Here is a 27,300-nt window from a genome sequence, read left to right as displayed (position 1 = left end):
TAAAAGATAATCTATAATATCTATAAATATTAGTAAGCCTTAATACTAGGCTATAAAAAGTAGGCTTATTAATCTTTAATCTAATTAAAATATAAAAGATACTTAATAAGACTAACCCCCTAATACTATTATATAAAGAACTATTATAGTGTATAGTAGAAGGATATAATAAATAAAAATATTTAGGAGAAAGTTTATAATAAGTAAGGGAGGGATTAGGAATATAGTATAAAATAAGTAAGTAAAAAACTTAATATATTAGTAAATAAAAATTAGTAAGGAATAGCTACCTTATATAATAATAAATAAAATTATTAAAGCTATGGAATAATAAAGACTTAATTATTTTAGATAATAAGGACTAAGAGGGAATTCAAAGTAATAATTTAGAATTAATATCTTAAAAGAATACTAGAGAGATAGATTTTAAAGAACTATTTATAGTTATAATATTCTCTTATTAGGAGTAAATAGAGTAGTATAAAGATAATATATTTATATAGATAGATTAGAAAATAGTACTATACTAGAATTACTTTCCTAAGAAGAAGAAAAGGAATTATAGACTAGTAGATTTTACTAATTATAAAAAAAAAACTAATTATAATAGGATATTAAGAATTATACTAATTAATTAAAGTAATAAATAATTACTAATTAAAAGTCTAAGTTAAACTTTATATTAAGAACTCTATAAGATAAGGCCTTAGCTAATTAGAATAAATTATTATTATTACTAGGAGGAGGTGCTAATTCCTCTAGATAAGCCTTAATATAATAAGTAAATACCTAAAGATCCTAAAGAACTATAAAAAGATTATAATAATTACCCTAGTTAATATAACTTACTAGCTAGGGAATATAAACTCTATTAAAAGGATTTTTATAACTAAATAATAATAAAGAAGAATAATATCTAATAAGACTCTTTATTAGGGCTGCTAATAAGATACTTATTAAAATATAAGAAAGAGTTATTATAGTAGAACTAACCTAAGAAAGAGAGAGAGTTAACCTAACTAAACTATCCTAAATAAGAGAGGAAGTTATTAAAGAAGAACTAATCTAAGAATAAGAGGAAGTTATTATAATAGAATAATATCTCTTAGCTAGACTAATCACTACTACTATAAAATATTTTAAGAAAAGATAATACTTCTTAGCTAGAGCCTTCTCTACTATAGGAGAAGAGCCTCTACTATAAGAAATACTAGAAGAACTTATCTCTACTATAGGAGAAGAGCTTTTATTATAAGAAATACTAAAAGAACTTATTTTTATAGTAGAAGAATTAATATTATTTTTTATACTAGACTATATATACTTATTATTATCTAGAGAACCTTTACTAGTGCTATTATCTAACTTCTTATTATAATTATTAGTTACTACTGCTAGCTTAGCAGGCTAATTATATAACTTATTACTATAACTAGTAAGGAAACTAAGACTACTAGCTTAAATAATAAGTCTATAAAAGTAAAAAAAATTAGTAACTATAGATAAGAAATATTTACTAAGGAGAATATATACTTATTAAGAGTATTAGAATCCTATATATAAAGACCCTATATATAGAATAAATATACTAATTCTTAGTTACTCTAAGTATAGTTAGCATAGGACCCCTAAAAGAATATAAATCTATTATAACTAGGAGTAGAGATGCATCCCCTAAAGGAATCTTTATCTAAAATATAATTATTATAAGTTAGTATATAGTTATAAGATGCACCTTACTACTAGAGAATAATAGCTAATATATAATCTAAATAAGTATATTTCTTTATATCTAGCTTCCCCTTCTTATTAAACTTCTAGATAATTAGGTAAATAATATTCATTACCTTTAATATACTTTTATTAGCTCTATTAAGATAAGCTTCTATTATTAATAAGAGATAATTACTAAAGCTAAGAAGAGTACTTACTAAACTTATTAAAAGTAATTATATTTTTTTAGTAAATAAGATAGCCTTTACTTTTCTTTTATAGAGTATCTATATTTACTAAGTATAAGAAGAATATAAGAGACTAATATATAAAGAAAGAGACTCTCTAAAAGAGAGATAGTAATTAATATAATAAAAAGAAAGATACTTATAGGAGGAGAAAAGAGAAAGGGAAATATAAGAGATAAAAAAAAATAAGTAAGATAAAGTAGAGTTACTTAAAATTAAAATAAATAATATATAATCTTATCTTATCTTTACTATAATAATTATATTAATAACCTAACTTACTAAGTAATCTAATACTACCCTCTAAAGTAATCTAATACTACTTACTAAGTATAATCTAATATTACTTACTAAATATAATCTAATATTACTTACTAAAGATGAACTAAATTCTACTTACTATATATAATATTACTCCCTTAGACTATAAGGACCTTTTAATAAGGAGCTAGATAACCTACTAAGAATAGGCTTTATCTTAAGTAGGGGAGGATGTGATATTAGTAAATAAATATTATAAGTAGATTAATAATTATTAAGATTAACTCTAGGTTACTAAGATTAATCTAAGAAATCTCTATAATATCTATAACTTATCTTTTAAATAGATAGCCAGTAGCTAGGTATAAATAGAAGATCTTACCTCAGGTAAGTAAAGAGGTATTAGCCCAGCCTATTTCTCTTCACCCCTGGTGATACTACCTTACCCTTAGTAATACCACATATACGAGTCCTATTCTTAGTTCTACCTATTTAGATGACTAAGATAGGTTTCATCTTTTACGCCTTGATGCTGTAGGTTTCATAGTGCGCCTGAGATTTATTCACCATCTATGCATCCCTTCATCTCACTTGTGAATCTATTCAACTCTAGTCTACTTTCCTTTTCTATTGCGCTCTGGCTGATTATATAATCTATACCCTGTGGCCAGTGGGTTGGAAAAGCATGAGAAGACACCGCGAGAGAAGTAGTAACCCATCAAAGCAGCCGGTCTGTATCTAAGAAGGTGAAATCAACCGATTTATCACTAGATCCTAATTTACAGCGGATGTTAGAGCTCGCTAGAGTGGGCGACGGACACCAACATACCAGGAGTGAGATCTGTGCTCGGGCAGCTATCCGGGAGCGTTCTAACCACAGACACAAATTCCATTATGGCACCCACAAGAGCCTCAAGTCTGGTGGAACAGGTGATATGGGGACATATCAGGTTGGCTTTCATCGACTGGTGGAAGCTCTTGAGCAACTCGACGTCGCTGGTGGCGTGGGGATCTTGAATAACGTTTGATGCAAGCGCAGAGATGGCGGCAAGCGATTCGGTGGAAAATAGACTAGAAAGTCCAGTTAGTGACAGGGATAAAACCCTAAGAGAAATGATCCGAGCTTATAGATATAGGGGTAGAAGTGGCTGATTTTTGAGGTTTTCGCCTGTGTCCATTCCTATAGATGTTAGGATCAAGATCGTATTTTGCGCAGTCGAGAGGACTGTGTCGCGATATAGACTCCCCGGAAACACCTCGTTGATCATCAGTCTGGTCGTCAAGCAGCTGAGGGTAATCCAGAGTTGGAAGCCATCCGTTATAGGGCATGATGCGAACGGGCCAACATCAATACCGAGAGTTGACTGAAGTTTCTGAAGTTCTTCGAGATGGCGTATTGCAAGATCTTGGGCCGTGGGCACATGAAGAAAGGATGTGCGAGAAACCAACACGTCATGGCGAAGCTGAGCGACGCGAATTGTGGCAAGAAAATGTTCTCTGCCACGGCTGCCCGGTTGTTCCAGCGGCAGGGGCATCTCGATCATGGCGGATGAGGGTATTCGTTTAGATGCACTCGTCGAGATGGAGGTTTCCAGGACGAAGATACACCAGAATACGTTGATGTGTTCCTCGTCGAGTACCGGGCGTTGAGAACTCTGCAGTAGACCGCTCCGTAAATCCAGGAGTCTCCATAGAGTGTGTGAGAGCTGTAGGCATCTTCGTGCCAGATCCGTGAGGCACATAGACTGGCACACTAGGGACTGATTGTGTCAGTACAGGTTTTGACAGAAGCTCCAGAGAATCAACGGCCTCACCAGAGAAAGCAATGCTTGCACATTCGCTATCCTGGGATAAAGAAGGGATTCCAGGCTCCCGAACGCTCCCAACGCGTTGTCCGAGAATGTTTTTAGGAGCTCCAACTCAATTACAGCTGGCACATCCTGTGCAAGGTGGCGTCGAACTTTGGCCATAAGAGTCAGGAGAATGATATTATTGAAGCAGAGCGAGTAGGCAACGTCCTGGCTGTCGTTCCAAGACTCGTCGTAATGTTCCATGTGCTCCTCAATTTTGTCCCTGGAGAACATAGGGAACGAATCGTTCAGCATGTCGAAGTATGTTATCGCCATCGCTTGCAGTATAGCCAACGGAGGTCTCAATACTGTGACCCTCATATTCATTCCGTCCTGGAGCTTCTCCTGGAGCTCGGAGATCTGTCGCAGAGATGAGGTCAGCGTGGCTAACGGTCCACTTGTTTGATTGTTTCCAGCATATTTTGCAACTGCGATCTTCGTGCAGGCTACTGCGAGACATGTGATGCTGCCTCTTTCTTCCGAGAGCTGCTGCTGAACCTCAGGAGGACTCGGTGGCCATTCAAAGCTGTCACTTTGGGTAAGTTCGAGACCAGTCGTACAGGTCGATGATAGCTCTCCCGCTGCGGGAAGACTAAACAGCACTGATTCAGCCTCAATCCTGTCGAGGTAGGGTTGAATTCGAGACAGAGATGTTTCAAGACTATTAATGCGACTTTCTGCCTGGCGTAATCGGCGAATACTGGTTAGCACGTCAGCAGCCATGCACAAGAGAGCTTCAGACTGTTCGATACTGGGTCCTCACAGTTCGGTGTTCTGGTTGGGCTTCTTTCCTCGCCCAGAGTAGTCGCAGACTAGGTTCAACCGTTTACAGTTGCTACATACTGGCCGTTGCCGTTCACAGCGTTGCTTCTTAGATCGACACTGATCGCAGGCTGTACTCAATATTTTTTCTTTAGCTATGTCTCAATTATGTTCGATGGAATTTTCATACCAGGATCATGCGTAGACCACATGGGAGCCTGCGGCTCTGCTTGGTCTAAGCGGACCCCATCCTCGGGCATTGTATCGGAATCGAAGATTTGCCGATTCGGCTTTGGTCAAATCTAGACCGGTGCTACAAAAGTCATTGATCAAGTTCGGGCCGGGTGAACCCACATCATATAAGCTACTTGGGAAGGATTCTTATCACGTTTTCCGGCCCAACAACGATTTCCATAAATGCAGTAAAAGTATTGGTTTTGTCGCTGATGCATGCACGGCGCGTCTTACTCCCCTCATGCTTAAGTTGAAGGTCTCTCCTAAATGGCCAAGCTCGGTGTGCCTTCGGCCACTCCGTTTCCAATGTAACCTACCCTGGCCTCACAAACATACCGGGGTACATGGTAACTAATCAGCTTGCAGTCCTGATGTGGGACACCACAAATGGAGGTCATCTGCTCGCCAGATCGCCAGGTCGCTAGGTGGCCCCTAACTAGAAATTACAAGTAAATATTAAGAATTTCTAGTATTTAAGAATATAGATAATAGGAGATTTATGATCTATTTACTTATATAATAATGTTAGATTATTTATTTCTCCCTAACCTTTGGGTTAATTAAAATTCATCTATAAAGAAATATTAGTAGAATTTCCTTTTCCTAGCTAGTATTTTATAATAAAATTATAGAGTATTAATAACATATACTAATAACTCTATTTTCTATTTAGCTTTAGCTATTTTATTAAGGATTATAAATTAGTATAATCTAAAAGAACTTTAATAGTATAATATATACCTTTTATACATTATTACTAATATTTAAATATATAAATGCTAATAAAAAGCTCTTAATTAGATATACTCTAATTTAATTTAGCCCTCAAAAACTTCTAAGACTAAATTATAACTATATAATATAGTCTCTTTCTTTTTATTAATATTCTGTAATGAGTAGGCAGCCCAGTGCCTAGTTATTACAATTAACCTAAAGGAAAGATTTTTATTAATACTTATATTAATTATATAATCTTAATATTAATATAGTAGAAGTATTTTAGAGTATTTCTCATAGAATATACCTCTAGAATCTTATAGTTCTATGGGAATATTATGTTTAGTTAAATTATATATAATAATATTATCTCCTAGTAACTAGATCGCTTTAAGTAATTTTATAATAGTAAATATATATATATATATAATTTTTATATTTTTTTTATAAATACTTCAATATTAAAAACTACTAGATTAATAACCTCAAGCTTGTAAGCCTTATTCTAAGATAATGAATAAATATAAAAATTAGTAAAGATAGCTACTAATAATAGTGTGATATGGTGAACACATATCAGTGGTGATAGGTAGTGGGTATCTAGGTTAACCTTAGTAATCTAAGGTTGATAGTGAAATCTCTGTAATATCTATAATTATCTATTATATAAAATAACTAGATAGTATAGATATAAATAAGAGTATCTTCTCTAATAATAAAGAGGATAAGGCCTAGCCTATCTCTCTTTTTATCTTTAGTAAAATTATATAGTTATAGTAATTCTATCTAGTAGTATATCTAAATTTATAGAACTATAATTAATTTATAAAAACTTTATAAGACCTCAAGTTTATCTCTAATAAATTTATACTACTCTTCCCTAAATATTAATTACTAAACCATAGTTAAGGGGATGATTTAGTAAGTATAATAAAGAATTTTTATTATAGATATCTAAAAGAGATAAAAAAATAAAAGATATAATAACTTTAGGCTAGAATATACTACTTAGTTATTTAATAAGCCCTAACTAAAATTAACTATTAGAAATATTAATTATTATAAGATAATACCCTCTAACTCTCCTACTAAAATAATTAATAATAATAATTTACTTATAGTAAATAATCTAGTAATGGATTAATTAGAAGATATAAGATAAGTCTTTAATAAATTATTTAATATAATAGCTTAAGAAGCCTCTCTTATTAATATTAATAGCTTATTCTAAATTCTCTACTAAGAATAATATAGTAAATAAATAGTACCTCTAGGACTATTAGAGATAAATTATTATTCTTAAGAATAATCTATCTTTAAGGTTTTAAATCTTATCCCTATCCTAGAATACTAAGATATATATATAAAGAATACTATCTAGAAATAATAAAAGAGGATTAAGAAGTACTTTAAGAATATTTTATTATTAATAAAACGGATTTTCTTTAATTAAGAATATCTTATTATTATTAAGTAGAAGCTTATAGAATATACTTATAAATAGTAGAAGGCTAATAAGACCTAAGTATAAATTAATCTTATATTAATAATTATTAATATAGGAGCCTTCTATATATAACTCCCAAAAAACTTTAAGAAGTATAATATTAATAATAAAAGATAGAAGGAATATAAATAGCTTACTTAGGGATTATAGCTAGTATAGCTATATATAATAATCCTAGATAAAGTAATTACTTAGATCTCTTTATTAATAGATAAAGCTTCTCTTATTTAGAAATTTATTATTAGGAGTTATCCTAAGCTTAAAAAGAGATAAATAAAAGAATAAATATAACTTTAGTTATATAATATAGTAGTTAGATATTATACTTTTTATAAGAATAATTTAATTATTATTTAATAACTTAGTAATAATCTATAGTTAAGATTATTATTTAATAATTATAAGAGTAATTTAATAGACCTAAGTATAATTACTAGCTCCTAATAGCTAAAGAAGGGCTTATATAGATAGAAGATATAGTATTACTAGAATAAAGTATATTTTAACTATAATAAAGTAAGATATCTATATCTATACTCTTTAAAGAATATAAAAATTAAGTATAATTAATAAATTTAGAAGTACTTATTAATTAAATAAAGAAAGCTTTAAAATATTAGGATACCTAGTAGGACTTATTTATTAATAAAAAGAAAGGACTATATAAAGATACTTAATTATAGTAGAAAGTATTTAACTTATAGAAGATTAAAATTACTAGGCTTATTTAAATACTATAGGTATTAACTCTATATATTACTTAATAGAAGTCTAAGAAAAAGAGTAATTAATTAAGTTAAAAACTCTTATGAACTATAGAGCTAGTTACTCCTTTCTTTTATAAGTAGTTATTAATTATCTAGCTATTATAGAGTTCTATTATTATAAGAGAGATATATCCTTAGCTATCTAATTACTAAATAAAGTAATAATAAGTACTAATTAATAAGTAAAAATATCTATATAAATTAGGTAATAGACTAGCCTTATTAATCTATAGGTCCTAGATACTAATAAATATAATATTATCTTTAGATATAGTTATTAGTCAGTGGTATCCCTATATTTGAAGTATATATTATTTTTTTATATATAGGATTTACTCCTTTTAAGTAGTTTTAATAATATACTCCTTTTTAGATATATAACTAAATATAATACACTATAGTAGAGTAGTAGTTAAAGTTAATAATCAATATTAGGGATTATCTAAAACATATTCCTCTTCTTTCTTTAGTTTCTTACTACTATATATAGTATTTCTGTACTATCTATCTATCTATCTATCTGTCTATCTATCTATCTATCTGTCTATCTATCTATCTGTCTATCTATCTATCTATCTGTCTATCTATCCATCTATCTAATTAAGGAGTAGAAAGAAGAATATTACATAAATAATTTAGGTATAAGAAATATTTTATATATAGATAGGAATGTAAGATTAGTATCTAGATAGGTTAAATACTATTCATCCCTACCTAGAGGAATCCCATCAATTTTAAATCAGTAGTTATTAGATTTCAAACTGCTGTTGGAATCATAATATTATATTTAGATAGTAAGTAATTATCTTCTATACTAATTTATATAATATTAATATTAGATCTATCTCTAATTATAAATTATTACTATAAGAGCCTTTATCTTCCTTATTTTCTACCTTTTTAATATTAATACTAATTTGATAATCTCTAAGTACTCCTTCTCTATAATAAACCTCTAGTATATAAAGATTTAGAATTTTATTAATATTAAATAGATAAATAAGCTTATATTTATAAGTATAAATACTAGGATTCTAGATAGACTTAAAGATATTAATTTTAGTATAGATAACCTTAATTCTATACTAGAAGATAAAGATATTTAGCTTAAAAAAGAGGAGATTATCTAGAGCTAGTAGCTAAGAGGCTAAAGATAGATAATTCTTAGGCTTCTTAGCTTGTTAAGCTATTATAGATACTTATAAAATCGCCTTAGGAGTTAGGAGGCCTAAAATTAGATTCTATATTAAAAATCAGATTAGATTTATTATCTTCTAGGTATAAATAGCTTTAGATTTTATTAATTAGTCCAAAATTAAATTCTATATCTAATATTTAATTAGATTCACTATCTTTAGGCCTAAAAGGCTTTAAATTTTACTTTTCTCCAATAAAAATACTTTTAGCTGTAAAAAGGTTAAAATAATGTGTCATTTTAGTATTTACTGTGGTCCACCCCAGTAACTTCATTAAGTTAGTGGGCCTGGCAGGGGTAGTAATCCTATGAATACTGCCACTATCTAATCTATATATAGAATAGTAAGATAGGAAGATAATAAGATAGTGAAATTCTATGGATTTCTAATATTTTATATAACCCCCTTCTGCCTGAATGACTACCTTACATCTAGCCTATATAGATTAAATAAGACCCTTAAGAAATTTATCTGGAATAACATCCTATACTACCTATATAACATCTTATAGAATATTATAAGATAGTTAATTATTATCTAGATATCTATCTTAAATCTAGTGCTTTATCTAATTTTATATTATCTTTATTAGATTTAGATTAGGGGAGTAGGTAGACTAAAAGATAGAGTAGATCCTATACTTATAAAGCTCTTAAAAAGTCTCTTTACTAGTATATTAAGGAGTATTATCTTATATAAGATAAAGCTATTTATCTAGATTCTAATAATAGATAAAATATAGATAATTATTAATTATAGATATAATCTACTTATAGTATCTCTTTATATAAATAAAGTCTTATTCTTTCTTCTAGAAGAGATAGAGATCTCTCTAATCTATATAAAAAGATCCCTAAAATATCTATCTATATTATTAAGAAGAAGAAATATAAAGATATATCTTATCTAGCTCTGCTTCTATTTTTCTTCTTATCTAAATTTAGAATTCTAGATATAAAAGCCTAAAATTACCTAGGTCTTATTAGTCTAAAGAATCTAATTTTATTGTTTTATTATTTAATTTATATATTTAAGAGTCTAGATAAAATATATATATATATTCTTCTTTAAGAGAGGAGGCTTTTATAGAGCCTTATACTATATATAATTTTATTTCTTAAGGGCTTTTAATAGGGCTAGTATTCTAACTAAGAGAATAAGCTCTTAGACTATCTTATAGTATAATATCTAGTAGGCCTACTTAGAAGATAAGATAAAGATAATAATCATATTTATATCTTCTATTCTTCTTTAGAGAGCTTTAATAGCTAGCTATAAGGCTTCTTTAGGGTGGCTTATTAAGCTTAATATATATATTAGGCTTAATAATAAATAATCTAAAGCTAAGAAGATATCTACTAGTAGGTAAACCCTGCATCTCTTAATACTAGGATTTAAATTTAATCATCCTGGGTAAGATATACAGAATACTACTTAGATTTAGATGATCTAGGGGGAGTAGTAGGTTTAGGAGTAGTAGGCATGGTTGAATATCACTATATTACTACTATTTGGATTCCCCAGATCTTGAAGATATGAAGTTTCCTTCATACCTAATTAGGAAGGCAGTGAGGTGGAAGCCCTAAGCGCCTACACCCCCTGCCGGGCCCACTGACTTAATGAAGTTACCAGGGTGGACCACAGTAGTCATTGAAAAAATCCCCCCTACCTTGTGGTGAACATTAAGCATGAAAATGGGGCTAGGGCGGCAAGAGATGAGATATTATTGGCACGCAGTCATAATTGCTTAGCCTTATTGCCTCTCAGCTGGGTGGCTGATGAGGCCCTTTGGATGGGCGCGTTCAACTGGCAGGGCCCAGGACCTCGCCATCTTTTCGCTAATACACCAGCCTATGCCAGCTGATCTTCCTTCAGTCCGTCGGCCGTACGGACTAAGAAAATGCCTCATTAACTTTGTGTTATGGACATGTCTGCAAGTCTACCTGATGGTAGGGGTCAAGATGCTGGTGGATGGAAAGATCATTCATTAGACTGATCTCCATGTCGGAGATATCTTACTATGTCACATGATCTGGAAGGTAAGACCAGACCGTCACACTTTGAGCTCGATCACATCAGAACAACGAAGTGTCGCCTGTTTTGTCTGCCATTCCTCAGCTCCAAATTAGTTAGGCGACTATGTATATTGTGTTTGCCTACCAGAGAGGTTATGTGATGTACGGAGTAATGCGAGCTCAGGTGTAACAAGTGACATGGGATGGTACCTTTCCCAGGCGATCTCTTCCCTGGCATGTGTTTTAACCCTTGGCATGGCCTCCTTAGTCCTTACATCTCATTGGTGGCAACTGCAGCAGACTTGGACATGTATACTGATATGTTGCATAATGTTTTCCTGATGTATGGAGCTATGGTGCAAAAGTATACAGCATGCTAGTAAGCTTAGCTATAAAACTATAGTAAGTTTAACTCTATAGTAATTTATATAGCAGCTTACTTTAATAGATTTTACTATAGAGATAAGATAGAAAGTTCAACTCTAAAGCTATTTAGACCTATAAAACTAGTATTTCTTATAAGATTCCAAGTAGTAAGGGATTACTAAGATCTTGTTAGGAACGGTGCCAGAGAATAGTTCCACCAAACAAGGTGGGTAAGTGTTAGGCTATCTAGATATATATATAGGAACTGGGCCATGATTTGACATAGGGTCAAATCATTGTAGGTCTTTTGCCTCAGTGGTAAGTAGGCAGCCCAGTGTCTACTCATTACACTAGCTAACTTATTCTATATTAGGTATATCTCTTACTTTAGAATACTATAGAATCTAGTAAATAACTATAGCTTACTATTTATCTTAAAATTTTAATCTTTACTCTACTTCCTACCTACTAGTAATAAAATACTAATTTTTAATAGTATTCTACCTATAGATAGATAGGAAGACAGAAAGATAAAATTAGATACTAAAATACTATCTCTATATCTATATTAACTACTATTAGGATGACTAGATAAGATAGCTATTATATACCTAATTTAATTATAATAATTCTAAATATTTAGTACTAGGGATCTCCCTAGTATAAGCCCTTATAGGATACTAACTAGAATATAGATAGATATTCTAAGGAATATAAATAACCTAAACCTAAATACTATAGAAAGAGTTAAAGACCTATATATAATAAGAGAATTTCTAGTAATTAAGTTAGATTTAGTAAAAAAAGCTATAAAAAAAGGCTATAACTCGAAAAGACTAGATACTATCTTCTAGGTTAGAGACTAAGTAATACTCTATATAAAGAATATCTAAATAAGTAGATTAAGTAAGAAGCTAGATAACTAGTAAATTAGACTATTTTAGATAATAAATATTATAGGAAAATAAGCCTATAAGCTAAAACTCTTATTACTTTATTATAGATTATACCTTATCTTTTATATCTTACTACTAAAATTATATAAGAGAACTCTAAATATAGATCTAAAACCTAGCCTAGTAGAGCTTAATAGTAGCTAGGAGTAATATTTAGAAAAAATTATAATAAATAAGATAGTCTATAGAAAGTAGTACTACTTAATTAAGTAGTTAGGATAGCTAGACTCTAAAAATATATAGGAATTAGAGGCCTATATTACTAATATTATAGCTTTAGAAACTTATATTACTATAAGAAGATATAATATAATAAAAAATATACTAAATAAGTACTAATAACACAGGAAAAGATTAAACTTTAACTAAAATATAGATAAGATAAATACTAGCTGCTAATAATAGCCCTAATAAAAAACTCTATTAATAAAATAAGATTCTAAAGATATATAGACTATACTTTTATACCTATCTATCTAACTAGCCTATATATTATAATTAATAGCTAAAAAGTCTACTAACCTAGTTAATAAAATAATCTAGAATAGAAGAATTAGTACCTATTATAGCAGGACTTTCCTAACCCTATAGGGTTTCTAAGGCAGAGAGTAGAAGTATTAAGCTTAATATTAGAGATATTATAGAGCTAGAGTCTATAGCATTAATAAGTAGAGTCTCTAGTACCTTAGGGATTATAGGAGTAAGACTTAATAAATTTATAGTAGTAAGAAAAGAAGCTAATAGAGCTAGCATTATAACTATAATAGTAATTTTAGAGTAGTAGGAGATAACCCTCTAGTAGAAGTTAGTAAAGCTTAGGAACTACTAGATTTTATAGATATTCCTAGGTTCTAGCTATTCTATAATTATAATAATATAGCCTTACTTTATTTTTATGCCTTCTATGCTTACTATAAAGCCTAGAAAACATATTTCTATAGTATAGAATTTATACTTACTCCTCTTAATATAAAGTCTATCTTTTTAGAGTCTAGCTAGTACTTTATAAATATATTATATATATTCTTCTATACTATCAGAATAAATTATGATATTATCTAGATATACTATATAGTAGGTGTCTAGCAGATTACTCAGGGCTTAATTAATATATAATTAGAATATTACTTATATATTAGCTAGGCTAAATAGCATTATAGCATATTTAAAATATCTATATCATATATAAAATATAGTTTTCTATTTATCTCCTTTCTAAATATAGATTCTGTGATAGGTATTATAGAGATCTAGCTTAATATAAATTTATATACTAGCTAGCTAATTTATTAACATACTTATTAGTAATAGTAAGTAATAGTTTTTTAGTAATAGTAAGTAATAGTTTTTTATAGTAATTTTATTTAATCTATAGTAATTAATATATAGTTATAATCTACTATCCTTCTTAGGTATAAATGAAATTAGAGTATCTATAGGGCTTTTAGATAGTCTAATCTATCCTCTCTATAGATATTCTTTAATATATTTCTAAAGGACTAGGAGTTCTTCCTAGGATAATAAGTATAGTAGCTTATATAGAGGTTATTTACCCTTCTTAAGCTCTATTATATAATTATATATAGTATTTTATAGTATAATTTCTACTTACTCTATATTAAATATATCTTAGTATTCTTTCTATTCTAGAAGTAGTACCTCCTTAGATCTTAAGCCCTCCTAGATTACTAGTAACCTTAAGGGTTTTTTAATTCCTTTAAGAATAATAACTATAGTATATAGGAATATACCTTTTTTTAATTTATTTATAGCCTCTACTATTAATATTATCCTAATATTAGGTTCTTTTTCCTTAGATTCTCTATTATAATAATACTAAGAGAGTTTTTTCTACTTAATATCTAAATTAGTAGCTTTTAGCCAGTCTATCCCTAAGATTAGGTTATACTTAACTATATTAATAGCTTCTATAACTAGTTCCTAGGGCTTAGTATTTCCTATAGAATTAGTAATTTTAATAATAATACTTCTTTAATTATAGGAAGTCATAGAGTATCTATTATTAACCTATATTAATTATAAGAGTTCTTTAATCTTTAATAAGAATTCTTTTATTTATTATTAATCTATAAAGATTCTCTCTACTCTATAATTAATTAGAGTTCTATATATATAATAATTTTATTTAACTATAATAATGATTTAGTAGGTAAGTACCTTATTATTATTAGAATTTTTTCTAACTTTTAGTACTACTATAATATAGAGTATAGGATACTCTAGTTTTTAGCTAGTTATTTTTCTAGGATTTAGTATATTTATATATCTAGTAGTTAAGTTATCTATATTTTTAATAAGCTTAATTTACTTTATCTCTTTTAAAAGAGTAAGAAAACTTCCTCTTTAAAGAGTCCCTCCTTTAGTAATTCTTAGTTAGACTTATTTATTAGAATTCTTACTATCTAGGTCTATAGTCTTCTAGTTTAGATAGATATTAATATTCTAGCTTTAAAGCCTACTTTAACTAGTTAAATTATTTTTTTTTAATATCTCTTATCTTTCTAGGATACCATTCTTAATTATAGCTAGGTAAGAGATATAAGCTTCTAGGAGTTCTAGTATATTAAAAAATCTTATTATTTTAGCTTAAATAATTAGGAAGATATAGAAGTATAGGATATCTTTATAATAAAAGTCTAGTATTAGCTTAGCTAGTTAAGAGTAAATACTATCTAGATAGGTTATAAATTCTTATATACTTCACTATAGTATTTAAGTAGTATTATAAAATTAGATTATAGCCTTCTTATATATGTATTCTAGGGCTATAACTAAGTATATATAAAAGTCTATAAAGTTAGATTACTAAAGGGGTCTAGATAATTTAGCCTTATATATATATTATTTATTATATTAATTATTTATAAGTTAGACTAAGGCTACTACTATCTAATTATCTTTAGATTTAAACTAGCTAGAATACTCCTTAAAGTATATCTATATCTAGTTTATAAAGGTAATATACTTCTATATTATTATAACTAAGAATAGTTTTATATTTATAGATTTCTGTAGTTATTCTATATAAATTATTTTCTTTATTACTTTAGGTATATCTTTATCTACTAGAGTTATTCTCTCTAGTAGTAGGGTTTCCCTAATACTTTCTAGGGTATAATCCTATAATTAGGCTTATTTCTTATTTAGCTATTACTAGATTTCTATTCTCTAGATTTCTAGCTCTAAGTAGTATTCTTCTTCTAGGAGAAGTTAAATATCTTCTTTCTTAACCTAGCTACTTAGGACTTAGGTTCTATTTACTATCTAGAGTTATTTCTATTATCTTAGTAACCTTCTTAGTAATTTAAGGCATTTCTCTATTATATTAGGTTCTTTAATTTAGTATTTACTAGAGGGAGGATCCTAGAGTAGATTAGCTATAGATATTTAGTATTCTAATAGTATCCTAGTAGGCTAGTAGGCTAATTAGATTTTAGGAAGTAATTAGAATTATAAGACTATAATATCTAATAAAAGATAGTAATAGATTAGTATAAAGAGATTATAAAGTTATATTACTATTAATAGAAGAACTAATTACTAGTCTATAGAATCTTCCTCTACCAGTAAGGTTTTACACTGGGCTGTCATATGCTGGGCTGGCCCTACTATTCACTAGTGTGCAGCCTTGGTGCCTTACCCAGCTTATTTAGTGGAACTATTCTCTGGCATCATTCCTAATAACTAGACTTACTAAATTATTATCTTAATTATAATTTAGTAGTTACTATTTAGAGAAGAGTAGTATAAATCTATTAAAGATAAACTTTAGATTTTATAAAGTTCTTAGAAATTAATTATATTCTTATAAATTTAGATATATTACTAGATAGAATTACTATAATTATATAATTTTATTAAGAATAAAAAGAGAGATAAGCTAGGTCTTACTCTCTTTATTATTAGAGAGGATACTCTTATTTATATCTATACTATCTAGTTACTTTATATAATAGATAATCATAGATATTACAGAGATTTCACTATTAACCTTAGATCACTAAGGTTGACCCAGATACTCACCAGATATTGCTACTAATATGTGTTCACTAATATCACATTAGTTAATCCCTCTCTTTAAATCCTATATAAGTAAACTATTCTTTTTATTTTATTTATATTTAGATAGATAACTACTAACTAGATATCTTACTATTCTAAAGCTTTAGATATACTAGAGCTATATTAATTTCTTATTCTATCTTCTATATAGGCTTAAGTTATTAGTTTAAAGCTTTAATCTTATATTAAATATGTCTCTTATCTTAAGTAGTCTTTAGAGTCTAAATATAAAGAGGACCCTTCTTATTATAGAAGAATATGCTTTATATTATAAATTTATTACTTCTCTTCTAATATTATTATATAATTATAGAATTATCTTTTTTCTAGCTTATATACTATATTTTTAGGGCTTTATATAATTAATTAAGTAAAATTAAGATTTTATCTATAAATATTATATTCTTTTAATCTTTGAGAATTTAATCTATATAAATAAAGTAAAAAAAAAGTCTTTTCTACTTTATCTTATTAATAAGATTTAGTTTAGTAATTATTTTAATTATTTTTAAGCTATACTACTTAAGGATATATAAAATAAAAGAATAAAAGATACTAACTTTAAATATAAGTATTTTAGATAATTTTTTATATCTCTTTTAATCCTTTCTTCCTAATTTAAGGATAGCTTTTTTAGTAGCTTTAGTAATCTCCTTAGGGCAGCCTATATACTTCTTATCTTCTATATATTTAGGAAAGATATATAAATTAATCTATAGATTATAGCTATAATCCTGTTAGGGACGGTGCTGGAGAATAGTTCTACTAAATGAGCTGGGCAAGGCACCAAGGCTGCATACTGGCAAGTAGTAGGGCCGGCTTAGCACATGACAGCCTGGTGTAAAACCTCACTGGCAGAGCAAGATTCCATAGACTAGTAATTAGTTCTCCTGTTAATAATAATATAACCTTATGATCCCTTCACACTGATCTATTACTATCTTCTATCAGATATTATACCGGTCTTACAAATCCTTAGCTTTTTTAACCTAGGTTTAAATTATCTAGTAAGGGAGCTAAAGAGTTATCTAAACTATCTTAATATTAACTCTAATAGATATTAAAGTAAGGGCTTAAACATATATACTGATTAGGTAAGTAATATATATCTTAGGCTTCTATTTTGATAGCTTTAGGGGTGAAAGGCAGGATTCAGGAAGATAGGTAGGTAGGTAGGCTAGCTAGTAGTAAGATAGCCTGAATTCTATGATGAATCCATCTTTTAAGATAAAAAGGGAAGAAAAAGGGGTTCTAAATAGCTTTAAATTTCTTTATCTAATAGAAGTTAAAGTAGAAGAATCAAGAACTAGATGAAATTAGGAGAACTAGATAAGATAGTGACGTAATAGTTCTCCCTAGTAGTTTTAGTATATGAGTTATGACTACATTATCTAATCCCGTCTTATTATTCTTAGCTTCTAATTAGTTAGACTAGAATAATTAAAGAAAGGACTTAGACAGTCTTACTAGTATTAGCCTATTTCATAAATATAGGCTAGAAGATAAAGATATAATAATAATAATAGATATTATTAGGGTAGATCCTAGTTGTAAGAGATTAATTATTAATAATACTACTAAGTTCCTACATTTAATAAGATATTTAATTTATTTTTTTAATATTAATGACGCCTTTACTAACTACTATATAAATTTTATAAATAACCTAAAATTAATCTAAACTTTAGAGTAACCTATACTACACCTAAAATAACTCCTTATTATTATCTAATATTATAAAGATAGGGAATAAATGTATTCTCTTTTTAAGGAACTTATAAAGTTAGTAATATAGTAATATAACTACTTTAAGAATAGGGTTTAACTACGTAGGCTAATACTATACTAAAAGCTGATTTATATTCTGCTTTACATGACTACAGAATACCTCTAATAGTAGATAGCCCAGCTACCCTTAGGGACATTCCGCCACTCAGCTGTTAGGCTGACAGATGCGTGAATGGATAATTGAATTGAATTGAATTGATAGTTAACTGCCCCAGTTTTCAAGGAAATGGGTCCAGGTCACCCACACAGTGGACTGACTATAATGGGTATCTGCGCATAGGATGGTGCCTTGTGGATCAGGCCAGGACAGTCAAATATCATGAGATGCCAATCACTTTTCGAGAATGTTTACCTGGAAACCAAAGTCAAGAACCTGGCCAAGAGATCGATCAGAGAGCAAAACAGCCCTTGAATGCATACCGGCGTACTGAGTGTCATTTGTTGAAGACCTTTACCTTGATCAAGCGCACATAGATGCTCGTTCGGCTGACAGTCCCGTCATGTGATGGCTTATGTCTTCTTCTCTTCTCAACGCTCTTTCCATCGTCCATACAAAGTCCATTTCTATCGAACCAAGGCTTCAGACATCGGAGCGGTGCTGCAGGATACAAGATGCCTTCTTCGTCATCAGAGATAGTTCGACGCGACGAGCAACTGGCTGAGCTCACAGAACTTGCTACAAGACTAGAGCGAATCTTTACGAAACAGAAGAACGATAGAGAGTGTTTGTAAGTGCTTAGATCAAGACTAGCTTGTTTTTTCTCTCTCTCCAATGCGCTGACTTCATGAAGTGTTCCCAGCTATCTCATTGATGCTTTACTACGAATTGAAACGCCTATCTCCACGCAGGATCTTCGTCGAGTCACTGCCGTCTTACACGAATTCGAGACCAGTATAGTTCGATCGCTGAATACAAACTCTGTTCGCTGTCTAGCCTACCTGCTCCTCAACCTGGATGCGGAGAGTGAACAGAAAAGTGGGCTGGAGCTCTTGCTGGTAGGGTCCTATGTGTCTTAGTGCTTTGATGGTTGTCGCAGAGAAACTGATTTCCGCAGAACGAATCCAGCTATGTTGTAGGTCCAGAAGATGAAGAGCCTGAGATGTCACTGCTCCGGTTTCGGAATCAATCACAGACCGTTCAACGCAAGCTCGTGCAGACGTTATATCGCATGTTCGTCGATGACTACCGCGATAAACAGCTTCGGACACTAGTATGTCGTGATTACTCAATGCTCTAATACACCACTAAGATATCCTAGGCGGGCAAACTCCTTGTTGAGGTTATATCTGAGTCTGGTGATTCAAGCTGCGTGGTTTTTAACACCCAGGATCATGATCTTTCCCGGTGCGTGGAATGTCTCCATGGGGGGCCCATACTCTATCTGACCTTGGAAATAACAGAGCTGTTTCTATTATCCTTGATGATCCTGATGCCGTACTAAGGTTCTTCGCTGGTATTCTCCTACATATACTGACTCACTCCAAGACCGATATCGACAGTATCTGGCATTCAATTGACACGGAACACAATACTTTACTCGTAAATTGTCTCAAAGCTCATCCGGAAGACCTGGTTCTCTTCTTTCAGTATTATGAAAGCGAACGAAGGCGCGTTGGGGTTGTTCTGCTCACTTCCTGCCAACTTGTCCAATCGAGCAAGGACAATTGCGAGGTGTTGGCACAGGGTACTATAGTTGCGCTAGTTGGCACAGAGACATTGACATTTATACATATCATTACACGGCGGTCAACAGCGGGCTATCAATTCTTCCTTATCTCGGTGCAATCTTCGTTACGCTACGCACGAAGACTGAAGCAAAGCACCAACGGAGAAATATCACAGTTGATCTTACACTTTGATGCGGAGGCTTCAGTGTCACTGAATGGAAAGAGGCAGGGATTGGGAGCGTCGACTCTCAGCCTAACATCACCCGATGACTTGACAGATCTTCAAACAGTGATAGAGATAGCTGGCAAGGAGTTCAACAGACAGAGCACCGAGTTGAGCTCCCTCACCTCACTCACTCGAAAGACATCATCGATAGTAATATCACTCGATAGCGAGGAGGAAATAACTGCGAAGTCCTCCAACCACGAATATCTACTAAGCGGGCCTAAAGAGCACTATTTCTTGCGAAGCTCGGCCTCAATTACCAGACTCGATAAACCCGTGAGCGACAGGACAGTCGGTTATGACTCCAGATCTGGTACAGCGGTACCTCACGCAGGGGCCTCACACTTAGATGGAAGTTCACAGGTTCCAAAGGGTGACAGGCCGAGTGAAAAAGAATTGGTCGAACAACCTACCGCCTCAGAACCTCCCATAGAAAGTGGACGAAAGTCTCTATCTGAGAACGACGGCGAGAATCTGTTGACTGCCTATAACTTTGAGGAGTCAGCAATGCATTCGCACAAGGAGCCCTCTGGCTGGAAACCCACTGACACAAAATCAGTCACAGTAACCGATGATGGACTGTTGAAATCGCAAGATCATCATATTGAAGTCCTCAACAGCAAAGATGCTAAAGAGCTATCTGTAGAAGGTAACCTGAACATGCAAGACAAAAAGCAACAAAGGCGGAAAATAAGAGCAAGCAAATCAAGTGGTAGAGCGTTGGGGCCAGACACACAGGAATCTTTGATCTTTCCAATGCGCAATTCAGCCAGGAAAAAATACACTCATTCCAGAGGGACAATTGACTGGGACGAGGACCTTCGACCAAGTGACGACGCGAAAGGGCCGTCAAGCCAGAAAGATCCCGAGGTTACTTCGGTTTCCTCACCTTTGCCTGGAGAGAGGTCTTTTTTTGATCGAAACCAGAAGAAAGTAGGCGCAAAAAGAAAACCGAAGGCCGATACATTAGCCAGGAAGCGCAGAAAGAGTTCCCAGGCAAAGAACGGCGGGAAAGAGGCGCATTATTGTCCCCAGTATGGAGCGGAGAGGCTGAATCTAGCACAAAATTCGAGACCGAAGGATATAAAAGGTCCCACAGATAGAAGGAAATGCCAGGACGGAAGCAAAAGGTTGGAAGAATGCCTCGCCACTGAAATTGCTGTGCCCGAAGAAGAAAACAAGTCTCAGCCAGAGAATTCGACAAACAACGCGCCGGACAATGGTCTCGTTGCAAACACTGACGTGTCAGGAGTTGAGATGAACATTGCTTTCCTGTCCGACGAGGCGAAAGATATGGGCTACCTGCTTGCATATAAGTCGTTAAGAGAACACTATTCGGGCAATAGAGACGGGCATTCTAATGAGAGCATTGCAAGCAATATGAAACCTGCTTTGAGAAGCGATAAAGAGCTAACAGGAGGGAAAGCCTTTGGCCAGAATTTGGCTGCAGGTTTTCACGACAGCAGCTCCCACTCTTCCAGGCACCTGGTGCCAAATGCTGCGAGAAACAGCCCCGCGGCCCACGGAAAGATAGAGCATGAAGAGCAGGGATCACAAGAAAATGCTGACAACAAGGGACAAGACGATGAGATAGCTCAACATACAAACTCCGCAGCGTATGCGAAAAAGACGCTATCGCCCAATGATTCACGTTGCAAGGCTTCAGCTCCACCAGTGATCAACGTGAATATCATATCATCAGATGGCAGAGCAGTCCAAGGACATCAACCAAGCAGAAGCCAGGGCAGTACTGGGATGATCGAAAATAATAAGAGCAGAAAAAGGCGTTCCGTTAATGTCGAGTCAGACAACCCCTCAAGGAAAAGAAGCTGGCACGACGAGCCCAGTTTAATAAAAGAATGCGTACCTCAAGGCCAGTCTGACATGCAGATTTCCCGCAACCACAATAGCTCTATCACGAAGAATAGCAAAATTGCATGTCATCGTCCAGGAGTAACAGGCCTGAGAGACGGGGTTCTGTCGGTTGCAGAAGGAAGACACATCAGTCACCAGCAGGCTCGAAATTCTGAATCGAAGGCCATGACGGCAAGCCAGAAAGCCGATTCACTAGATTCTACTGATCACAGTGTTTTTCGAGTGACAGCGTCCTTGGATCCAACGCCCAGAAAAACAATAGTAGACAGGAATGGAAGTCCCCGACTCGTCTTACAGCACATCACTAGAGGCTATTCTCCTGATGAAACAGCCTTTGATTTCAATCATGGATATGAACAATCCACGCAAATTGGAGTAAGTCGTGTACAGCGAGAGGTAATTGAATCAGGATGCGAGGCGGATCTGGATCAAGTCGTTGAGCAAGGAAGCTTTAAGGACAGCCCTAAGATTTCCTGCTTCCATGATAAGTTGGAAGCCTGTCGCAGGGACACCCTGCCTACAAAGTGGGAAACGGGAAGTCATCAAGTTCCCCTTGGTAAAGAAAAGACCCCATCTGAGAAATGTGCCGCAAAAGGACATATCATTACTTCATCAGGTGATGTGTTCACACTATATTTTCCAACCTTGCCGCCACCTAAGGAGCCGAAGTCTTTGCAAACAAACAGAGATGAGCTGGCGCCGTCTTCATCAGAGGGCAATTTGTATCCCACTCATTCAAGTTCAGAATCCGATGAAAGGAGCTCATGGAGCGAACTGCCTGAACATGACTATGTGCAAAAGCCTATACAGTCACTCCAAGAAAAACCCCACGACGTGCTCCTGGTTACAAACGAAGTAAGTCTGCTGATCGGGGAAGATACTTCAAGTCTCGTTGCTCACTGGATACCCAGAATCTACTGCGTGAGCTGGACCGGGAGAGAGCAACTTTCAGCAAAGTCCTCGATGCATACCGCCAGCAATACTACCAAGTACTAGATCAACTCTTTGCACGACAAGAAGAACGAATAAGATTGTGTAGACAGCATATGAAGACGATCAAAAAACATCACACAGACCTCTGTCAAGAGTTGCTGCATCGTCTCCAGGAGAGCGAGCAACGTCTGACGAAGAACGCTGGCCAAGGAGACTCAAGCCCTAATTTTGAGAAGAGCACCTGCAGGTCTCATGAATGTGTCCCAGTCTGCAGATCGGCAACCTCGAAAGGCCCAGGCATGAATTAAGGGGCCAGGGAAGAAAAAATCGGATTGAGAGCTGCAAGATACAAGTGGGGTTTGCTATGGTGATATGGGAGGTTCTATCTACTGTAGTACGTACTCACCACTATCGCCAGTGGTCTGGTAGATCCCGAGATACTTGAAGCGGATTTGTGTTGTAGGATGGATGCAGTTTGCAGCCAAATGTGATTCCGGCTTAGAATCAAAAATGACTATCTACTCCATACTTCTCAGCTGATGCCGTGTAACTTCAGGTCTCCAACAGCATACACAGTAGACCAATGGTGATGCGAGGAATGCAATGCCTTCTTGCTCAGGCACGCAGGCACGATTGGCCGACCATGATCACGTGCCAGCAACCTCGGTCGCCGAAATCGCAGTTGATCATGTACTGCAAGGACCAGGCCAAAGAGACTTTTTGCATTTTTGAGTCATAGAGCACAGAAAAAAAAAAAAAAAACCTGGGGATGGTTTAAAGCTGGTCTTGACCATCGGTTCTTAATTCATCTTCCCACACTAACCACCTATTCCTCCCTGCCAAGTCAACGGTTGATCCGGACGACCTCTCTTCCTCATCCCTTCTGCCCCTCCCTGCATCGTCAACCCCCCCATCGTGTGAGACACATACTTTACCCCGCCACCCGCCATGTCTGTAAGTAGAGTCCAGCTAGGCCGACTATCTATGTGAATCGGACACGGGATTGAAATCTCACATTTGCTACGCAGTTCTTCATCGAGAACCCTAACGTAGGGAACCATGACAACCTCGAAGATTCGCGCAGTAGGTTCCCATCAGACAGATTCTCCGAATACTACCAATTGCCTGACACTGGCCCTGCATAGTTCGCGGATACAACCCTCTCACACCCCCCAACCTCCTGCAACATGAGATCGCTATGACAGAGAAGTCCAGACAGACGGTCCTGGAAGGCCGTCAAGAAGCTGTTTCCATTGTCCACGGCACAGACGACAAGCACCGTCTGCTAGTCGTTATCGGCCCCTGCTCGATTCACGACCCCGAAATGGCCCTCGAGTACTGCGATCGACTTCTCAAGATGAAGGAGAAGTACAAGGATGAACTGCTGATTGTCATGCGCTCCTACCTCGAGAAGCCCCGCACCACAGTCGGATGGAAGGGCCTGATCAACGACCCCGATATCGATAACAGCTTCAAGATCAACAAGGGTCTGCGTACCTCCCGCCAGCTCTTCGTCGATCTGACCAACAAGGGCATGCCCATCGCCAGTGAGATGCTGGATACCATCTCTCCCCAGTTCCTCGCCGACTGTCTCTCCGTCGGCGCCGTTGGCGCGCGGACAACCGAGTCGCAGGTTCACCGCGAGCTGGCGTCCGGTCTGTCCTTCCCGGTCGGTTTCAAGAACGGAACCGATGGCTCGTTGGATGTTGCAGTCGACGCCATTGGCTCCGTCAAGCACCCCCACCACTTCCTTTCTGTCACCAAGCCTGGTGTCGTCTCCATCGTCGGTACCGTGGGCAATCCCGACTGCTTCGTCATCCTCCGTGGCGGAAAGAAGGGTCCCAACTTCGACGCTCAGAGCATTGCCGATGCCAAGACCAAGCTGTCCGCGCAGGGTTTGACGCCCCGTCTCATGGTCGACTGCAGCCACGGCAACTCGCAAAAGAACCACAAGAACCAGCCCAAGGTCGCTGCCGTTCTGGCGGAACAGATCGCTGCTGGCGAGAGTGCCATCATGGGTGTCATGATTGAGAGCAATATCAACGAGGGTAAGCCCACATTTTCCTGATGATCATGTGCCACATGTTCTCAGTGCTAACTCCGTCCAGGCAACCAGAAGGTTCCTCCTGAGGGCAAGGCTGGCCTCAAGTACGGTGTCAGTATCACCGATGCCTGCATCCACTGGGAGGATTCGGAAGCGGTGCTCGAGAACCTTGCGCAGGCCGTACGTGCTCGGAAAGAGAAGCTTGCTGTCAACTGAACTTCCACTTCAGCGTTTATGACCCGCCGTGTTTCCTGTGTGTTCTTCTCTCGAGATAAAAGCATGTTCTGCATAGGTGCAGGTGATGCTTGATGCCAGCGCTGTCCACAAAATTTCGTTTCGGGGTTTATATACTTGACATATCTAATTGAATTGGCCTACAGTGCCTACATCCTTATGGAGAATGAATCACATTTCAGAAGGATTTACCACCCTTCCATCAAACTGGATTACGATATTTGGCAGGAAAGACACTTGAAATAATCAGGATCATTCTGAGTACTGTTGCTTTGTCTGAGCCAGTATTTCTAAGTACAGCTGCCACTCTCCCCCGCTAATACCGTCCACAGAAGGCCACCCATGAAGCATCCTAAGCCACGCAACTAGTACGAGTCACCGAGAAGACCTGGAAAATCGGCGACTCCACAAAACTGGCAAAGTCCACTCCCGAGACGTGCGGATCAACCGGTGGCATCCACTGGACGCCCGAAAAGCCAGCATCTCTAGCGCATTCCGCATGGACCGCGAGCTCCCTGGCATAGCAATTAAAGGACATGGGGGTAGTAGCATGCAGCGTTGTCCGCACCCTAACCCCCCTTGGCACTCTATCGAGGAGCTTCGAGCTCTGACCGAACCGTTTCTCGTCCCCGGGAGTCTGAGCCGTCCGCACCTGGTTCGTATCAGGCACGATGCTAACGCAGCGTCCTCCAGGCTTGAGACTGCCGAACAGATTCTACCACATGGTCTGCAAGTCGATTCGTCGACTTCGCACGCATAGTTGAGCAGCCACGCGGCGAGGACGCGAGATCGAACTGCCCCAGACGCAGTGGCTCGCTTTTATCTGCGACGTGGAACTCGGAGAGTCCACGTCGCAGACGCCGTCGTCAAGGGCCTGGCGGCGCGACGCTCGCGACCATCGCATTGAAGATGTCGATGCCGAGGACTTTGCGTGCGCCTGCTTTGGCGAAGTGGCGGGAGTAGAAGCCCATGCCGTAGGCGAGGTCGAGGACGTCCCTGTTTCGGCGAGAATGAGCCTATACACGGTGCTATATCCCTTACTAGTCGTCAGTTGGCATTTGTGCGCACTGGCATCGTCGGCCAGGAGATGTTGGGAGGTAGCAGATGAGGGAAACAACCAACGCTGCTTCGTGAAGTCAGAGAGCTTATTTGATATACCTCACCCGTTGTCAGATCCCCGGACGCATTTTAGTGTCCTGATCCTTGTTGCACCGGCGACATCATCTCACAGTCTCTGGTCCAGAGCTTTTTTTTCTCGCATACAGCATCTTGTCGACCATCAGATTCATAATCTCCACCATGTGAACTAAATCCATTCACCCGTGCTACCCACCCGCCGCAGAAACCATCGGCTATGTCGCCAATGATAGAATTGCACAGAGTCTGGTCTCCATCTTCGCAAGACCTGCCTCGCGGGACTGACATCAAGTTATCGCATCATAGATCGCAATCTCTGGGCCATAAAATGGGTCTTCGTGCGTAAGCTTTATACCTCTACAACCATGCCTCAAGATATAATCACAATCACACGAAGTGGCAGCATCTATTTCATCCTTAACGGCTACTGTGTCCACGACTTCGACACCATTATGAGCAAGCATGATCTCCTTGGCCAACTCTGGAAGGAATACGCCCTCTCGGACCCGCGGCATTTCGTCCCCTGCGTCTTCATCTTGTGCATGGAGACCATCACATCACGGCGGTCTGTTGGGGTCCGCTTTCCTTCCTGCTGGCCGGGCTGATTGCTTCCGTTCACATCTTGCGGCATCCCTTGCATGTTGACACCTCGCTGCCCCAGCTGTATGGTGAGGTGCCGTACTATGGGGACGAGCTACTTCGAGGATCCCGTCTCAGGGT

General features: G+C 35.4%; 4 protein-coding genes across 4 annotated transcripts, besides 7 other annotated features; 2 read left to right on the top strand and 2 right to left on the bottom strand.

Moving 5' to 3' along the window:
* Positions 1 to 1,173: 1,173 nt before the first annotated feature.
* Positions 1,174 to 1,275: a microsatellite.
* Positions 1,276 to 2,271: 996 nt separating this feature from the next.
* Positions 2,272 to 2,371: a microsatellite.
* Positions 2,372 to 3,991: 1,620 nt separating this feature from the next.
* Positions 3,992 to 5,094, bottom strand: ACLA_032350 (Zn(II)2Cys6 transcription factor domain-containing protein; the record flags this gene model as incomplete). The annotated part of the gene is made up of 3 exons (XM_001269925.1): positions 3,992 to 4,772; positions 4,836 to 4,965; positions 5,025 to 5,094. The coding sequence occupies 3 exons, from the start codon at positions 5,092 to 5,094 to the stop codon at positions 3,992 to 3,994; spliced, it is 981 nt and encodes a 326-aa protein (XP_001269926.1).
* A 3,465-nt stretch (positions 5,095 to 8,559) lies between these two features.
* Positions 8,560 to 8,658: a microsatellite.
* Positions 8,561 to 8,658: a microsatellite.
* Positions 8,659 to 13,360: 4,702 nt separating this feature from the next.
* Positions 13,361 to 14,665: a mobile genetic element.
* Positions 13,895 to 13,944: a microsatellite.
* Positions 14,666 to 18,641: 3,976 nt separating the features above from the next.
* Positions 18,642 to 18,662: a microsatellite.
* Positions 18,663 to 19,075: 413 nt separating this feature from the next.
* On the top strand, positions 19,076 to 23,473 carry ACLA_032340 (uncharacterized protein; the record flags this gene model as incomplete). Its single annotated transcript, XM_001269924.1, has 3 exons — positions 19,076 to 19,191; positions 19,907 to 23,087; positions 23,144 to 23,473. 3 exons carry the CDS (start codon positions 19,076 to 19,078, stop codon positions 23,471 to 23,473), a joined length of 3,627 nt encoding a protein of 1,208 aa, XP_001269925.1.
* A 640-nt stretch (positions 23,474 to 24,113) lies between these two features.
* Positions 24,114 to 25,425, top strand: ACLA_032330 (3-deoxy-7-phosphoheptulonate synthase; the record flags this gene model as incomplete). Its single annotated transcript, XM_001269923.1, has 4 exons — positions 24,114 to 24,119; positions 24,194 to 24,248; positions 24,311 to 25,213; positions 25,274 to 25,425. 4 exons carry the CDS (start codon positions 24,114 to 24,116, stop codon positions 25,423 to 25,425), a joined length of 1,116 nt encoding a protein of 371 aa, XP_001269924.1.
* Positions 25,426 to 26,309: 884 nt separating this feature from the next.
* On the bottom strand, positions 26,310 to 26,517 carry ACLA_032320 (class I SAM-dependent methyltransferase; the record flags this gene model as incomplete). The annotated part of the gene is made up of 2 exons (XM_001269922.1): positions 26,310 to 26,459; positions 26,512 to 26,517. 2 exons carry the CDS (start codon positions 26,515 to 26,517, stop codon positions 26,310 to 26,312), a joined length of 156 nt encoding a protein of 51 aa, XP_001269923.1.
* Positions 26,518 to 27,300: the final 783 nt, after the last annotated feature.

The sequence above is a fragment of the Aspergillus clavatus genome, genomic scaffold, assembly GCF_000002715.2.
Source record: "Aspergillus clavatus NRRL 1 1099423829805 genomic scaffold, whole genome shotgun sequence".
NCBI classification, from domain to species: domain Eukaryota; kingdom Fungi; phylum Ascomycota; class Eurotiomycetes; order Eurotiales; family Aspergillaceae; genus Aspergillus; species Aspergillus clavatus.
The sequence above is the reverse complement of the archived record's forward strand: the minus strand, read 5'-3'. Positions and strand labels throughout refer to the sequence as shown.